The sequence below is a fragment of the Furipterus horrens genome, unplaced genomic scaffold (genome assembly GCF_987537825.1).
Source record: "Furipterus horrens unplaced genomic scaffold, mFurHor1.1.pri manual_scaffold_7, whole genome shotgun sequence".
Classification (NCBI taxonomy): Eukaryota; Metazoa; Chordata; class Mammalia; order Chiroptera; family Furipteridae; genus Furipterus; species Furipterus horrens.
This window is the reverse complement of record NW_028327177.1, coordinates 126269239-126287498: the sequence shown is the minus strand read 5'-3', so window position 1 is coordinate 126287498 and position 18260 is coordinate 126269239. Positions and strand designations below refer to the sequence as shown.

General features: G+C 41.2%; 1 protein-coding gene across 8 annotated transcripts in view; it reads left to right on the top strand.

Annotated features, from left to right (window-relative positions):
- The first annotated feature begins 1449 nt into the window (after positions 1-1449).
- The window catches only part of NEK10 (NIMA related kinase 10), a 162935-nt gene continuing 146124 nt past the window's right edge, over positions 1450-18260 (top strand). For 7 of the 8 annotated variants that reach the window (XM_090284408.1, XM_090284406.1, XM_090284404.1 and 4 more), the window contains exons 1-3: positions 1450-1540; positions 15164-15274; positions 15558-15618. In XM_090284408.1, the coding sequence (XP_090140534.1) occupies positions 15201-15274; positions 15558-15618 (135 nt within the window). In that variant the 5' untranslated portion in view covers positions 1450-1540; positions 15164-15200. Of the gene's footprint in view, positions 1541-9874; positions 10097-15163; positions 15275-15557; positions 15619-18260 lie in introns of those variants that run through there. The other variant, XM_090284402.1, reaches the window with a different exon arrangement.

Genomic DNA, 18260 nt, shown 5'->3' with positions numbered 1-18260 from the left:
TCTGTATTTCCAAAATGAGACCTTACTATTTTAGTTTTAATATATGTGTATATTTTTTCAATGACCAAAACCCACATGCTCTCTGACTGAGTCTTTATTATTCAAAGCAGAGAAACATCAGATAGGGATACACTGTATTCATTTAAAATCAAGTTTTGGGAGCTACAATCCCCACACTAATTGACACACTGGTGGGCATTTTGAGTGACATGAGGGGATTGAGTAGGCCCTACACTTGAAGTCGTCAAGGGACATCATCATGGGTGATTGCCCTCTAGATTCAAACTAGGTTCTACCCTTCCTGCATCACTTACTAGCTTTTCCATGTTGGACTACTTAGGAAATTTGTGTCTTTATTTACAACTCAAAACTGGAATGAAAATAATGACTACCAGATGATATTGTGAATGAAATGAGTCAAGGAAATGAGAGCTTGGAATAGTGCCTGGCATAAAATGAATGCTCAATATATTTCATTTTTTTCAAAGCTCCATGATATTATGTATATAGCTTTTTCTAATTTTTTTTTCAAAAAACCTTCAGACTTTCTTAAAGGGTGAAGAGGCTTGCCTAAAGCAACAAAACAAGTAATAGGTGTACTGTTCAGTTATCTTGAGTCTCAAGTCACTTTTCACAACATTTTTATGATTGAAGCATGCAGTGAACTTGAGTAATAACGTATTTTCATGCTATATGGAAGCTATTTAGCATATATCATTGATCCTTTTCAAACTGAATCTTTGCTTTGGAAGAGAATTGATTCTTTTTAAAAAGGTTTTATTTTTAGGGAGAGAAGAGAGGGAGAGAAATATTGATGAGTTGGTTGCCTCTCGCACGCCCCGAACCAGGGACCTGGCCCCCAACCCAGGCATGTGCCCTGACTAAGAAAGAACCGGCCACCTTTCCGTTTGCAGAACGCCTAACCCAATGCGCCACACTAGTCCCGGCGAGAATGGGTTTCTAGTCTAGAGCAATTATTGAAACTAAACACTCTTAAGATGAAGCTACTCTTTCACGCCCGTTTTATCTCAAATGCTAAAGGGTGGGAACACCGAGTCTAGAAAAATCCACAGCGTTTAAGAAACTTGTAGACAGGCAAGTAGCTCTAAATTGGAGTGAAGTGGCAGCAGCACCAACTGTTGGCACCACCTCTCCACTCCAGTTTACAGTCCTGGGGCTGGATCCTGCGCTGTGTGTGGTTGCTACGGCAACACAGGCAGCGTCACCTGTAGCTAAATCTCTGGGCACGCGGCAGCACGGAGCTCGCTGATTGGCTGTGGCGCCCCAGAGAGGCGGAAGAAGGAGTGTTGGCATTGGCCCAGCCAGTGCCGGTTGGTGGCCTAGAGGAGGATTTGATTGAAAAACCAACGGTGCAGCTGGTAGTGGTGCCTCCGAAGTTGAGGGGCCCGGGAGTGGGCTGGGCGGGGGGGTGGGAGGGTGAGACGGGCCCTACTGTCCGGAGTAGCGCGTGACAGCCGCCGAGACGATGAGAAACACGATTTAGAGACTGGTCTGCAGGAGGGACCCTCCCTCCGGCGCGGTGAGTGGGGCAGGAGCGGGCGTTCCCCTGGGTCCGCGCGCGGTTTGAGGCAGGGTCCCCAGGGAGGTGCCCGCAGGCCCTTGTGGAGCATCCCGAAGTCTCGGGAGTTAGCTTCGCTCGACGTGAGGCAGGGGCTCACAGTGCGGGCTGCTGCGGGTAGGTGGTGAGTCACTGTGAGCCGTTCTCACACCAGGTGGGTTGGCGATGGGAGGATGGATGGTGGGAAAATGCCATCAACGCTGTTTGTTCGATGAAGTAATTCTAATGGTTACATGGAACCCGAGTGTGTCTCTTTCAATCTGCCCCACGTCTCTGGAGAATCAGTCATAAAACCCTTGAGGGCGTTGCTTTTTCTGTGTTCTGATATGATGCTGACTGGCGCTCTGTCTTTCTGCTGCACGTGGGTGAGCCCCCCCACCCCCTCCGCCCCGCCTAGTATGCTTCACTAAGCGCCAGACCCCCAAATCCACCTGCCACTTAACTCCACACGTGTGCTTCCCTCCGCTCCCACCAGACTGTCTCACCCTTGGGTTCCCTGTCCCGGGCACCCCCCATTCAGTTACCAAAACCACATTCTGCACAACATCTCTGACAGTCTACCACCCCTTCTGCACTTCCATCAGTTGCCAAAGCCATACCTTAATAGCTGTCAAATCAATTCTTACATCACCGTCTCCATTCTCACTATATTGCAATTTCCACCGGTCCCCTGGTTAAATTCAACAGCCGTCCCAATTCCCTGAGTGCAGTCTGGCTCTGTCTAACCCATTGCCCCCACTGTTGTGAGATGGGTCTTTCTTAAAAATCATATAAGGGCCTTTCACTTCCTGCGAAGATTCAAATCCAGACCTTGTACGCAGGCCTCCCATCAGCAGCTCCATATTGTTGTTCCCAGAAAATGCCGCCTTCCCTTTCGCGTGTGGTAATTCCGCCTGTGGCTCGCACCGCCTGCCCTGGATTCCACCTTTCGCACCGGCGTCGGCAGCCCTGCTCCACTCCCCAATCATTCTCTGTGTGTGGCCTGCTTACTTTTCTGCTTCCTGCTCTAGATTCTGTCTGCGAAGGCAGAGGCCGTGTTGGCTTCACTCACCATTTGTTGCATCTGTCCCAGGACCACGCACGTAGCAGGGCTTCAAGAAATACTGGTTAAATAAATGGATCTCTAAAACGAGAAATTATTGTTTTTCATGGCATCCTTATTAGTTCCCGAAAAGTCAGAAATAACGTTTAGCTAATGGAACTTCTGCTTGTAAAAGCTAAATGTTAAATTTACAGGTTTTACTCAGATTTTGAGACCCTTAGTAGTTGGAAGCTATTTCAGTTCATAGTTTATATTTCATACCGTAATCGTTATGATAGATGTTATTATAAGGCATAGGCTTAAAATGGAAAACAGAGAGAGTACACCACAGTTTGCAAGATAAACTTAAAGTCAGACATACATGGGTTTGAATCCTGGCTCCAGCATTTTAGCTCTGCGACCCACAGTAAATTAGCTTCTAATTAGATTTTTTAAAAATCTGTACATTTGGCTAATATTAACACCTATCTCATGGGATTGTTTTAAAGACTAAATGTACATAATCGATATCAAGTGCACAGTGCCTTATTCTTAGTTTAAACAATAGAAACATTCACATGGATGTTGGTAGCAGCTTTATTCACAATTGCCAATATCTGCAAACAACCAAGATGCCTTCAGTGGGTGAATGAATACATAAACTATGATACATCCAGACAATAGAATACTATTCAGTGAAAAAAAAAAAAAAAGTATGACACTGTGAAATAACATGAAGAAACCTCAAGCACATATTATTAAGTGAATGAAGCCAATCTGAAAAGACTACATATTGTACTATATGATTTCAGCAATGGAACATTTCTGGAAAAGGCAAAACTATGGAGACAAAAGATCAATTGTTGCCAGGGCTTAGAGGTAGGTAAAAAATGAATAGGCAGAGAACAAAATTTTTTAGGGCAATGGAAATAATTTATGATATTATAATGATAAATATATGTTATTACACATTTGTCCAAATTCACAGAACGTACACCACCAAGAGTGGGCCTTAAGGTGAACTACGGACTTTGGGTGATTATGATGTATCAATGTAGGTTTAGCCTTGGTATAAAATCTACCATTCTGGTGAGTGATATTGACAATAGGTAAGGCTATGCAGGGGTCGGGGCAAAGGTATGTGGGAAATCTCTGTACCTTCCTGTCAAATTTGTTGTAAATCTAAAACTTCCCTATACAAATCAAGTCCTTTTAAAAAAGAAAAAGAAACAGTGGAGGTTGGAATTGTCAAATTTTCATGGTCAGCTGACAAAAGGTAAAAATCAATCTTTTAATTCAGTGAAATGCAATTTCCAGGACATCATCTTACTATTCGATCACACCATATTACTTGATCACAAACTTTTGTGTATGTCAGTAGCTCCTATACAGGTTAGAGACTCATTCATTCAATGAGTATTTATTGACCATCTGATGGGTCCAGGACGCCATGACAGACAGGGGTGGGTCAAAAGAAATTGCAACCTGTAAAGTCTTGATTAGGTGAGAGAAGGGCCTGGAATCTTACTCTACCTGTCAGAGCCAGTCAAACTTTGTGACCAAAGTCAGAGTAAACTGAGTTGAGCACTTGAATAGGCACAGAGGAGGTAGAAGTTCATTCAGAAAGTCAACAAATATTTATCGAGCACCTGGAAATTCAGCAATGAACAAGACAAAGTTATTGTTTCTTTAGAACTTACATCCTCAAGGGTAGAAGAAGAACAGCGACCATAGAACACAGACTCTCAGGGCAGACTTCCTGGGTTCAAATCCCAGCTTCCCCATTGCTGACTATGGGACCTCTGGCAAGTTATTTCATCTTTGTACTTCAGTTTCCTGACCTGTAAAATGCTGTTATTACATGAATCAATATGGGCAAACTTCTTAGGACTTTGGTGAGTACACAGGAAATGCAGTGTGTATGTATTAGGTTCTACTAGGGGGAGAGAGACAAGTAAACAGATAATAAAGCAAGATGGAGGGATAGAAAGTATTAGCTGGGGGATGAGGTATATGGTTTGGGTTTGGAAATGAGTCCTATGTTTTTGAAAGACATGGTCTTCTATAGGAGAGTAAACTTTAAACATACTCATGTATATGTCTGACATGTTTGATGGTTAAAAATAGGAATACCCACCTTTCCTTTGGGAAATTCTGTTGTGCTATTCATGTATCTTTGAGATAGTCCATATTTTAACATGGATATCTTATTTACTTTGTGCCTTCCTTGTGTTTATAAAGAAGTTTTCATTAAACCAACATTCTATAATAACTGGATACTGGTCAGCTGGGGCAAACTTATTTAATGACAGTTTTTTATTTATTCTCCATTATCTAAACAGTGACACCCCAGTTAATACTTGGAGCTTCCAAATCATGTTTCACAGGATTTGCTTATTCATTCATTTATTTGTTCATTCATTCATTCATTCATTCAGTAATCATTTATTGAATACTTCTTTTGTTATAAACTAGCAGTGCTGTGCTGGATGCTGGGGATGAGCAATCTAACTGTCATTTCTATCCCTGACTAGTTTACAGTAAGCTAATAAGACAGACATCTGTATTTACTGAATTATTGCCTGAATCTGCCCCTTTATCAAGAGCTGCTAGGCAGTGCCCAGTGGGGCTGTCACTACAAAAAAGAGGTCAGTGAAAATTCCCTTAAAGAATGGATACTTGTGTCCAGGAGTAAAGGTCCGGGGGTATCAAGAGGAAGCAGGTCTGGGACAGGGATTCGGGGGCCAGGTATGAGTGGAGCTAGCTAGGGGGCAGAGGCATCATTTCATGAAACACCTCATAGGCCTTGGTAATTTTCGTTTATATCCTAAGAGAAATAGGAAGCCTATGAAGCCTTAACTGGTCAAATTGGGATGGGTGCTCTTGTCGCTGTGTGGAAAATGGATTTTTGTGTGTGTGTGTGTGTGTGTGTGTTTTGGAGGAAAGAGAAACTGGAAGTTGAGGGATCATTTGAGAACCTATGGTTCAGGTGATGATGTAGACTAGGGTATTGGCAGTAAGCATGGAGAGAAGTGAACAGAGTGGAACCATATTGAATAAAAAGACAGTCAAGACCAAATGAGCAAGGGGGTAAGGAAGAAAGAGGTGCCATTTTTATGAGGTTCATGCCAAAAGGCTGTGCTTTCTAGGAGACTTATTTTGTTTCATAGGTTGTCTGTAGTCTTGGAGGTTACCACTCATTCATGTACCCATTATTCACCTCTTTCCTGACTCCTCAGCTCTAATTCAACTCATCCACCCACCTGCTCCCAAAATCTCTCTCAGGATCTTGCTTCCATCCCCTGGCTCACCCACCCTCCCTGTTCTTAGGGATCTCTTCAAGTCCCCAGCGTTGATGAGCCTTCACACTGCTCTTCAGCCCACAGTGACCTTTCTTTCCCTGAATTCATTCAGCTTGTGACCTTTTTGGGGCATTAATTTTCTCTGCTTTTTGACATTCTAGTGTTCTTATTTAATACCTTGTTTTGGGCTGGACTGTAAGAAATTGTCCTTTTATTTAAAGTGCAATGTTTTTTGTATTAACTACGTATTTATGATTTCCCCCACACACTGAATTGTGGATAGATTTTTTTTTGCAGGGCCCAATAGTGTCTTCTGCACAGTCAGAGCAGAGTAAATAATGAAGTGCCCTTAAAATGAAATGCTTTTAGGTGCAATTTAATTGTATTTTATGGCTTGGAAAGTGCTTCTAGTTTCTTGCAGCAGTGCCAATTGTTATGAATGTCAGTGTGTTTACGCAGTGTTCCCTTCACCCTTAGGAGGTCTAGGGCTGAATCCATACTCACTTATTACTAATTCATGGATCCAGACTCACTTATTACTAATTCGTGGCTCATTTATTATCATGACTTATTACCATGATGGTTAACTTTTTGGGGAAGACATTTGGGACCATGTCTTATTCAGTGCAGTGTCTTCGATTCCTGGCATATCCGGGGAGATTAATAATTATTTCTTGAAGGAATGAATGAATACCATTTTCACCTTTCTCTCTCCCACAAAAATGGGAATAGACTGTGATTTTACTATGTTTGGGGCTCAGGGAAATTTGGTGTGCGACTTTAGTTATTTTCGTGGACTGGTTAATATACATTCTTCCTTTATATTGTCTGGACCTTTTTTCCCTTTTTAATACTACTACTTCATATATGGATCTCAGGTTCATTTGTTCTCACACAGGCACATGATAAACTTTGTCACAAGTAGACTTGGGTTAGCAGTCACTCCAAGCCTGAACCCAGGCATGTGACAAATAACATTATGCAATGGTAGTGGAGGGGACCCATAGAAACTACATTCATATCTGCTGATATTTCTCTTTATCACGAAAGATATGAGTTTGAATGGGAATAAAGCTTGAAAATAAGAAAACTGTAATGGCCTTATTTGCCACATATTCTAGCTGACTTTGGAGCAGTGCTCTCAGACTAACTTGCATTAGTATTAGTCAGAAGAAAATGAAGGCAAGCGGGATATCTAGCATTATAGCTCACGGTCAATAAATAATATTTGAGAGAAAGAATGGGAGACAATCAAAATGCTATCAGAATTTTTTCTTTTTTTATCTCCAAGTGCTTGTTTAAATAAAAAATAGAAAATTGTTTACACTATAAACTATTTGCACAAGGACTGTGTCAATCTATTGACTCAGGAGCAAGGCGGTGATACTTGCCCTTAGCTGGCGACACGCTCCTGCCAATGGACGCCCTGTAGCAACGGAGTCTTTGTTTTCTACTCTGCTGATGATGTTACTGCTCACCACCTACCTGTTTCACATGGGTGAACCACGGTGAATGAATGGATGTTTGTAAGCACTCCAGGGTCCAGGAGGTGAAGTTATGCAAGCATTAATTCTTATACCATCCTTTGCCCTTGGCTAAGGGCCAGAGACAACAAACCCTCTCTTTCCTGTCTACCCCAGAGTTTGCCAGTAAGATTTAGACGCTGAAGGTGAACTGATCTTTGTCCTCCTTCTTCCCTTAGGCACATTTTACCTCTTTGGGCCTCAGTTTCTTCACGTGTTTAATGAAGGGCACTGAAATCACAATCTGTAACCGATGACCTGTAGGTCTGCTTTGCATGTCCTGGGCAGGTATTTCAATTAACTTAGCCTCACTTTTGATGAAATTTTGAATCCCTTTAGGGAAGGTATGCTTTCTTAGGTTTGAGGGAAGTCCTGCCACTCTCTGTCACCTGCTCTACACCTGTCATTCATTTACATTCTGTTCCTGGGCATGGGAGGTGTTAGACCCCTGATACTAGGTGTACCCTAAGGTTTTGTTTTTTTTTTTTTTTGTAGTGACTGTCTCTGTTCTGCTAGCTCCACACAGCCCACTGGTGAACAATAACAATATCATATAAGGGATGAAATCAAGCCTACATTTTAGAGAACCAGACTCCCTTTTTGAGCTATATTAGGTGTAAGCAAGTCATGTTTCTTACAGGAGTTCCTTGACTTTTTGATCACTTTTCTTTTAAAGTGTGTGCGCGCGCGCGCGCGTGTGTGTGTGTGCGCATGCATGTATTTTATTTGCCGGTAATTTGTCCAGTTTAACTTGACACTTTCTGGGCAGGATATATAGTTTTCTAAAACACAAGTAATTTGAAAAGACTGAGCACCTATATCTGTGAGATTAAGTGCAATTATTCTTTGTAAAAAAAAAAAAAAGAGAGAACCCTTTCTCTATTCTCAGAGCACTTTACCTAAATAAGCTGCTCAAGTGTCCAACACGTTTTTAAGTGTTTATCTTGAAATAATTTTAGACTTACATGAAAGCCGCAAAAATAGTGCAGCGAGTTCCCATATAACCCTCACTCAGCTTCCCCTCACGTTAGTATCTTGCATCACTATGGTACAGTAATCAACATTAAGAAAATAACATTTAACCAATGCATTTTAATACATTTTTCTTATTTCTCATTGTTCTATGTGAGTTATATCTTATTTTAGTCAACCCCCTCCACAAAGAACCACTATTAAAGGAATTTTAAGAAAAATATATCCACAGTCAAGGATTGCAGAAATGATTTTTCATTTTTCAGTGCCAGCTAGTGTGGGGCTGCCCGTTCCCTAAGTTTCTTTAATGTCTGCTTGAGCACAGACAGAACCGCAGCTTGTCATCTAGTGTGGAGTTAACCGTAACTCACCGACAGAAGTAAGGACTCCCAGTTGTCGGTATCAGGAAGTTCTAACTTCCTTTTGTGGTAGGATTCACAGCAGTTTATTTTAGTTCGTTTTCAAAATAATAAACTCGTTGTAGCCGAGTGGTATTTAACTTTAGTTAGGCCAAACTGTCATACTGTTATTACTTTCTGAGTGTTTTTTTTTTTTTTAACCATTAGTAAATGTAGTAAATAAAATGGAATATTTACAAACTGATTAGGAGAAAAAGGTATTGTGGGATTTGAAGCTATCATATTTCCTATAATGAATCAAATGACCTTGTAAAGACGAGGCCATGTGAGTAAAGTATTTTTTGAGCCGCCAAGTCAACTGTGGGATTAAAAAAAAAATTCCAGGTAGAGAATCTGAAACCCATGTCACAAATACCATGATATTTTTAGTTAGCGGGTTTGTATCGAACAATTCAGATTAATTACAGTCAATTAGGTGATCTTACCATGGCTTAGATATCTTTCTCTGTCCTATTTGTTTACCCTGCGATTACCAAGTGATCACAAATGAGGTGTGTCTCTGGGGACTTCTTTTAGCATTAATCTGAATTTCAGATGACAATAGAAGATAGGAATTACTTTCAAGAGTTTCTTCTTAAAAATGGATTAAAAAATTCAACAGTGAGTCAGAACTGTGATTATTTCTGTGTTTGACTGAGGCTCTAAACAACAAACCCATGTGTCTGTCCTGCGATGTATGGAAAATCTTCTCTCTCCCATATGAGGTAGTGTTTGGGTTCCAGGGTTGAATTACAAAGGAGAGACACCAAAAGTTTCTGTCCTTAAAGCAATTTGCATTTGGATTTTACACATAACCTTTCATTTCTGTGCCCACTCCCATATACTTTTTTTTTTTCTTCCAGAAAACAAACAAGCAAATTGAATTTCAGCTTTTCCATTTAGAATCAAAGAAAAATTTCTGTGAGCACAAGTGTTTGTGTATTACAAGGACTGTAATCTCTTTGGCGTCATCTCATCTGTAAAATAAATGCTAGAAAATGAGGAGCTTTCTTTTTGTATTTTCAGCAGGAGAACCCCTTTCTCAAATGAAACTGTACACAGAACCCCAGAGAAGCAGGACTTGGCTTGAGTTTAAGCGGTCAGCCCTACTTGGCCACAGCTCTCCCCTCTAGGGCTCACTCTCGCCCTCTCCTGGTTGTCCTGGAATTGACAGCTACTCAGTCCCTTCAGGCTCTGTTTTGCGGGTAGATGGTACTGTTACTGGAAAAGCAAGACTTCAGTTACTGAGGCCATTGCTCCTTAGATGGTCTTAGACTGATGTGTTACTGGTCCATGAGGAGGTAAGTATAAATCGAGAGTAAGTGTTTGGAAATGTTTACAGCTATTTAACGTTGCTATAATATCCAAGCACGTGATCAGTGGACTTAATCTTGCTGAATAGGATATGGATAAAAAAATATTGGCCCTTAATAGATTTGAAATTAAAAAAAAAAAAGCTTCCTAGATAGTTTGTGAAGCACTGTTCATGAACATTACCTAATATGGAATTCTAATTTCCTTCCTAAAGACAGAATGTGTGAGAAAATTCCTGAGTGTGTTCATGATTATTATAACATTACAAATACTCATCACTTGATTTGATTTATAAGGAAGGTTTATGAGAGAGTTTTGAACTAACAGAGTAATGACACAGGTTTTTAAAAAATATTCTCTTATGCATTTAATTTTTCAATAAATACAGGGGTTGGCGAAAGTAGGTTTACAGTTGTCTGTATGAAAAACAACACAATAATTAATAAATAATAATACAAGAATAAGCTCTGTGTTTCGCATACTCACAACTGTAAACCTACTTTTGCCCACCCTGTACTTATTGGTTGCCTCTCAGGTTCTGGTGAACGAGGGAGCTCCGATCCCTGGTCCTATGGGGTAATCAGGCAATTGCAGTATTTCAGGCACAGGTTTGCAATGGGGGGAGTACAGGCTTCCCTGAGGCACTGAGAAGGAGCACCAGGTTTGGGGGCTCTAATTCTAAAATTAAATAATTGTTAAAAAGCAAATAACTCACAAACTTTGGTAAGAAACACCTAAGCCACTCCTTACAGATTGGGACACAAGTATTTTTTGAGTTTTCATACTGTGCTTAGCCCTTGCCATGCACTGTTCTAAGTGCTGTTCTGTATACGCTGGGAATGTATCTGTGGATAAAACAGGCACCGTCCCTGTCCACGTGGGGCTTCTGATCCAGTGCGAGGAAACCAATAAATGGACAAGAGGGTTCCTGGTGTTGATGAGCTCCAGAAGGAAACAAAACGGGGAGGTGGTAACACTGGGTATGTGGTAGTGAATATGTTGCAGAGATTCATTAGAGGAGCCCTCACTGAGGGGGGGACATCCGAGCTGAGACCTGAATGGCACGAAAGAGCCTGCTGGAGAACATGAGGGGGAAGCGCGGGTGGCTAGTGCCCAGGCTTTGAGGCAGGAAGGAGTCTGGGAGAAAGCCAACGTGCCTTCCCTGGAGGAGGCGGGAGGGGGAGGGGAGAAGAGCTTGGAGGTGAAAGTCAGGGGTGGGAGCCCAGTGCGACAGGAGGCCACAGGAAGGTTGTAAACCACAGAGGGGCAGGGTCTGACTCAAATTTTTAAACTAATCCCATGGGCTCCTGCGGATACAGAGGAGCAAAAGTGGAAGCAGAGAGATTGGTGAGGAGGTGGTTAGTGATCCAGGCAAGAGAGATGGTGGCTCAGAGTATAGCGTGACTGCAGAGGAAGTGGGGGCCAGGGAAAGCCGACTGACTGCTCTGTTGGTGGCTTGAATGTGGGAGGTAAAGCAGAGGGATCGGGAACTTGGTCTAGACTAGCTGGGTTGTGCTGGTGACTAGAAGGGGGACACTTGGGGGATTTGGTCCAGAGATGGGTTCAAGAGTTTGTTCTGGGTGTATTGAATTTGGAATGTGTGTCAGACATGCTGCTGCTGACTGTGTATTGAGGAGGTCAGGTTGGGGTCAGGGCTGAATCTATAAGTTTGGAATTATAAAGCCATGAGACTAGGAGAGATCCCTTAGGGAGAAGGGGGTAGATAGAGAAGAGAACAGGGTGAAAGACTGAGCTAGCATCTGGAGAGGTCAAGCAAAGGAGGAGGGAAATTCAACGAGGTAGCGGAGAGCTATTGCAGGAGGCTGGGGCTCAGTGTGCGGCCACGGCCAAGATTCTTGTACCCTCATCACCCACACCGCTCCTCCACTGGAGTCAGTGGCCCCAGTGGATGACGTGGCATTCCACCCAGAGCCTCTCCCATCCCTTAGGACTGTTTGTTTGTCCTGGATATTGCCTTCAGTGTTCGTTTGCTTCTAACAGCCAGTTCCTGCATCTCTTTTTTCGGAGGACTCTCCCCAGGCTACCGCCCAGACAGGAGAGTCTTGGGAGTTAGGACCTCCCTTGGTGGCCCTTCATCAGTGACTGAGCAGGAGCATGAAAGCACAGCTCCCTTCCCTCGGCTGTAGGCAGCTCCGAAGCATCATCTATAGCCTCCTTGGAAGCAGACTGAAGCTACCCCCTGGAGAGCTCTTGCCTTAGGCAGCACTGTTGCTTGACCTGTTTTGGTGATTCTTCTTCAATAAGTTGTGTTCCTCTGTGCAACTTAAGATCTGAGTTGCCTTCCCTGCCACCAAACCCGCCTCCTACTCTATGGCCCCATTTTGGATTTTAGCCATTGGTATATTGTAGTGTCATCATTTTTGTTATTGTAAAATGAATGAAGTATTTTAACGCATTCCCAAATTGTCACAGTTACTATTATTTTGGGAATAGTTTCTATATTAACAGCCATCAAGTGGAAAGGATTTTGTTTTTTATCGTAAAGATAATAGTCTGTTTCTGTTGATTCTGGTGGATTTGTTTACTGTTTAATTAAGTGAAACATTTCCAGAGAGTTATTTATTTTCACTCTTCCAGCTCAGAGAGTAAATGCTAATCTTAAACTAATAAAACTATTAGATGATTATTTCCTGTTCACACACCGGTCAATAAAATTATGGAGATTAAACAAGGGAACAAGGCAAGGAGGTTAGTAGGGTTTGGTTGCTATAGATGTGACCTCCTAGCAGAAGCAGCCTATGAGCTTTTCCACGCTTTTTCATGTGCTAATCATTGTGGCTTTCTTTTCCTACTTCTGAAACAGTCTGCAGCTATGGCCTGAGCAGAAATTCCAAGCCAAAGGGCCTGTGTGTCTATGTGGAATTTTCCCTCTGTCTTTCAGGGGAAAATAAAATTAGATTCTACTTGTTTTTGACTGGATTTCTATCTACTTTAGGACTTTTGGGGGTTATTTTAATATCTCTATAAAAAGCACTTGGGCCTTTTGCTTTTAAAGAATAATTTACAGATTACCTATTCTTCACTCTATTCCTTCCTCCTTCTTTTCCCTCCCTCACTCCCTCTTTCCTCTCCTCCTCCCTCCCTCATTTCCTTCTTTCCTTCCTTCTTTCCTTCTTTCCTTCCTTCCTTCCTTCCTTCCTTCCTTCCTTCCTTCCTTCCTTCCTTCCTTCCTTCCTTCCTCTGTAAAGCCAATGCTAATTCAAATCTCTATTAAATATCATACAAAGCATATTTTAATGTTCCTAAGTGAGTTTCTTTGCTTGTAGTAGGATCTCATACCTGTGATAGCCTCTTTTACCTTTAGCAGTTCTGTTTGAGATTGGACGTAGTAACTAAATATTTGTTGAATGAATTGGGTCCATAGTGTTATGGCCTAGGCACAATCCTAAAATATTAATGATGTGTTTTTCTTGTTGTGTGCTTGTGAGGAGAACTGTGGTCCCCAACTCTTAATTTCAGTTCAACTCTGACCCAAATATGACAACTATATTGGGAAAATAAATTTTAATTCCTTAAACTGTCTTTGCACATGTCACAAAATTTAATTTTACTATATTCTGTTGCAATGAGACACCCATTGGCAATTTCTTTTGCCTCTAAATACTTCTGAAACACTTGGACTTTGACCATCAATTTTATAATACACCAGGCATGCAATAATACAACAATAATGCATGCTTTTTCATGCCTGAAAAACACACTGTGAAGTCAAGCTATGGCACTGAAGCACAGTGGAAATTTTACATTCAATTAAATTAAACCAATAGTATATTTGATTTTTGTTTTTGGAAGTATGGGTAGCTTCAACGTTTTTTTTTTTTCTTTTTTCCTGGAAACTAAAACAATTGAATGAAAAGTGTATTAAGGGGAAAATGGCAAATAAATTGCTCTGTCCATTCATGAACTCATATTTTGAGTGGGGGTGGGAAATAGTACTAACATTTATTCTTGGAAAGGTGATAATGACTACAAAGCTTAATTCAGAAGACTGAAATGTCTGTTGGGTTGTATTCTGAGGCCCACTATCGCACTTGTTGAAAAAAAAACTTCAACTGAGTAAATTTTAAAGATCTTATTGACTTTATTCAGCAGTTCATGAATTGGGCAGCAGCATCCAATCTTGCAGATAGACAGGAGCTCTGAGTTACTGTACAAAAAGAAAGACTTTTACAGGCAGAAGGAAGCAGGAACGGGGAAGTTATACTAGGCAAAAAGCAGGCCAGTAAGGTTACTTTACCGAAAGAGGATGGTAGGGCTTTGTGAGTTAGGGTACCTAATTGATGCTGGTTTAAGTTTCTATTTCTGGGAGAACTGAAACTGTAATTAAGTCTTGGTTTAGTGATGTGGAACTTAGCATAAATGACTCCATTTTGGGCCTGTTGTCTTGTTTTTAACTGTATGATTGGGTGAGTTCAGAGGCTGTGCAAGACTCACCCAACTGTCAAAGAAGAGCTTGTGATTGGAATTGATCCATGAAAAAATTCAGGTCGCAGCTCAAACACTTCAGGAATTCTGGAAATCCAATGACATTTTATGTGTTGCTCTGGACACTGTAATGCTTATTTGCACATGATAGGGCTTTCTCTGGGACTCTTGTGTGTGTGACCCATGATGAAGGAGGAACCTCCTGAACTAGCAGCTTATGGTAAGAAAGACAAGAAGGCATAATAGCATCGGTTGGGCTTTAGGTATTTGCTTATAAATATACATTTTGGAAACCCCAAACAGGGACACTTTTCCTGGCATGCAGAACAATACTTGTTGGTAGTATAATGGGTCAATTACTTGAAATCAAGGATGACTTAGAAAATATAGGCTCACGGGGTACTGTAATTATACAGCATGCTCTAAATGTATCCAATGGCCTTTAAATAATAACAGTAAATGGTATTCTTATTTGCATTTTTACTATTATAAATAAATATTAGTTTTTGCATATTTAAGTAAATGTTGCAAGTGACTTTTGTTTGTATTGAGAACATTTAGGAGCACACAACCCAACTAAAGTTTTTCCTTCCGGTTTACTTTGAAAGGAATGAAATGTTAATTCTGGGGCATTGATGTTTTACAATGCCTGATCAAGACAAAAAGGTGAAGACCACAGAAAAATCAACTGATAAAAAACAGCAAGGAATCACCACCAGGTAACCCTATCTGGAGTCTTTGCTAATTATTAACTCAGGCAGTGGCCAGTAACCAGATTTAATAGCTTTTTGAGAAGTAGTGTAGACCCTTGACAACCGCTACTCTAAGTTACGCTGTTGACGGAAAAGTTTGATCATTTACAGAGTTCAAAAGGAAATGTTTAGTGTGCATCAGTTTCAGTCCATAAAAGCAGGCCTCCAAGTGGCAGTGCCGTCTGTGGATTACATGACTAGTTCACCTGGAGTCTTCTGTTGATTGACACTGTGTTATTCTTTCTCCTAGGGACTATTCAGATCTTAAAAGACTTCGGTGCCTTTTGAATGTTCAATCAAGCAAACAACAGGTAGTGTTTGCAAGCAATGTGCATATGTCAATATACGTCAATAAAAAAAGAAACATCGTGTTTCCAAAGAGATCCATTTAACATCTTCATGTCTACGTCTCTTCGTTCTTTCATATGTTTTGTCTTTCTTCAGCCAGCTGCTTCTCTCATACCTGGTTCAGGTTCTGCCAAGACTCGGCATTCATGCCTCTCCCTTCCTCTCCTCTCAGGCCTGGGTCCTGCTTTATCCTATGCTTCAGGCCATGTGTCCTCATTACTAAAGCTCTAAAGTCTAGAAACAATGAGTGTCTATTGAATGACCGATAGTCAAGTCTTCAGAGCTTTAGGGCAACTGAGTTTTTTCAAAACACCGTCTACCACATTTTTCTTCTTCTCCCCTCCACCCCACTCATGCCGCCCACTTGCTACAGAACTGCTCTTGAAGTTTGCTGCAAAATGTCTGTTACTGAAAAGAGGGGAAAGGAGGGAGTTTTGGCTATTTTTATCACAGCATTTTTATTAGAAAGAAAAAGAATGGTACTTCTGCTTGAAATGTATCTTCAAATATTTCTCTTTGGTTTTGCTTTTGTAAGACTTTAGAGAGTCATGAGGTCAAAGGCCATCCACAGAGGTTTGGGAAACAACACAGCAATGCTAATTCTAATTATAGAAGACACTTATTTAGCACTGTTAACTAGTAAATGGCAGGGATGGGACTTGACCCCTGGTGGCGTGGCTCCAAAGTCTACTTTGCTATTCTCATTTCATTTTTTAAAGAGCTCATGTGGTGGCCCTTGTTATATCAACCAAAGTTACCAGAGAGAGAGACATTTTTATCAATTTATTTGTAGTGGGAAATGACCTTCTAATGACTTGATGGCATATGAAGGCTGAATAATGTTAGTTCATTTCAGAGAACATTTACTGTGTGTCTGGTACTTTTCCTGCATTACCCTGTGTCATAACCAAAGCTCCCACTTTACAGATTAGGAACCAGAGAGGCACAGAGAGGTTAAGTGACTTTCCCAAGATCATACAGACAGTTAATGGTAGGAGGCAGATCTGTACCAAACACTGCATCTCTGCAATGTGTGCTTCTAACCGCTTAGATAGATACCTTTTAAATGACTTGGGAAATTAAATTATGTACAGTTCAAAAGCTAGGTGAATAAGCATTGATTTGGAGCAAACATGGCTGTAAAATATCTTTTCTCCTATCAGTTCCTTCTTCTCTGTTATTAATGCTACCACCCCTCCCCCAGAAGCTCCTCCCTTCTCCTGCCCCTGTTTCAGCAGTCACTCTTGCCCTTTGTGTCTCTCCACACTGCTTAGCTATCCTTCTGGCTCACTGCTCACAGCCCTTCATGAAGGACTGCCCCAGATCCAGTGCCTTCTTTCTTAGGAAGGTGAGCAGGATGGCTCAGCAGACAGTTCTGGCTGTAGCGTCTATTCTCTCTCACTGTAAGACGTCACTGTAATGTCCGACCTCTCCGTTTCCTTTGCCGTCCCCTTCTCCCAGAGCTCTTTCCTATAAAATCTGACCTGTTCCCAAGACTCAGATCGAACGATGCCACCTCCACAAAAAGCTTTCCTTTGTCTTCCATTCTAGAAGGGAGCCCCTCTCTTCTGAAAGCACCCCCTTCCACTCGTAACGTTATTTTCTCCCTTGTTTGGGAAACACTTGTCTACGTGCCTGATCTCCTGGCAAGACGATAGATTTCCCAATGCCTGCAACTTTGACTCCTGCCTCTGCTTCACTGTTTCCGCTCTTCCATGAATTCCTGGGCAGTTTTTGCCAAATTGAGTCTTAAGAATGGGGTTACCACATGAGTGTGTATAATAACCCTCTGGCCAGGGTAAAAGGATCACCAGTGGTGGTTTTGGGCTGTAATTTCCCAACTTTGAAGCTTGTGCTCATTAGATCTATTGCGTCCCATTTCAACACCTGGCCGACGTAATTAAAGTGCATTGCTTTAGTTTCCCTCCCCCTTAACCAGTTTTAGAATTTGCAATCTGGTGCCTGACAAGTTCATATGGGATATGTTTTTACAACACATTTCACATGCACAATAATGCTTATTGGTAATATTTGAATTATTAAGAAGATAGATGGTTTTAAGAAAAAAGGGAAAATAACTACTCAACTATGTGAAGGTCCTGAGTTTCACAAAATTTATTCCTAATTCTGTTTTTAAAACTTTCATACATTTTTAATTTTAAAATAATAAATCTTATTCTGAACATCCTATTCTCCTTCCTATAAAATAACGTAGAGATATTTATAGGAGAAGAAAGATACTGGAGAAAATAAATCAAGAATTTATTTATATCTTGCTTGTTCTAGAAAGAGTGTAAGGAGACTTAGAAAGATACATAAAATATAGGAGGTTATCATTAATTAAAACGAGGGCCAAAGAAGAAAGAAAAACAAGGGTTGGGAGCAAAGCAGAGGCAGAGTCAGGCAGAGCTGCCCATCAAAATATATAAGTGGGCCACAGACTGGCTCTGAGACTTTTAGCAGTCTGTTTGAAAAGGAAACCTGGGATTACAGCCCACTCACCTGAATTTCTATTCCAGCAAGCCCTGGCCTGTTATTCATAAATGAGCCAGGATGGCCAATTAACCAGTGCAGAGAAAATCTGCTTTGTGGGTTTGGGTAGAGA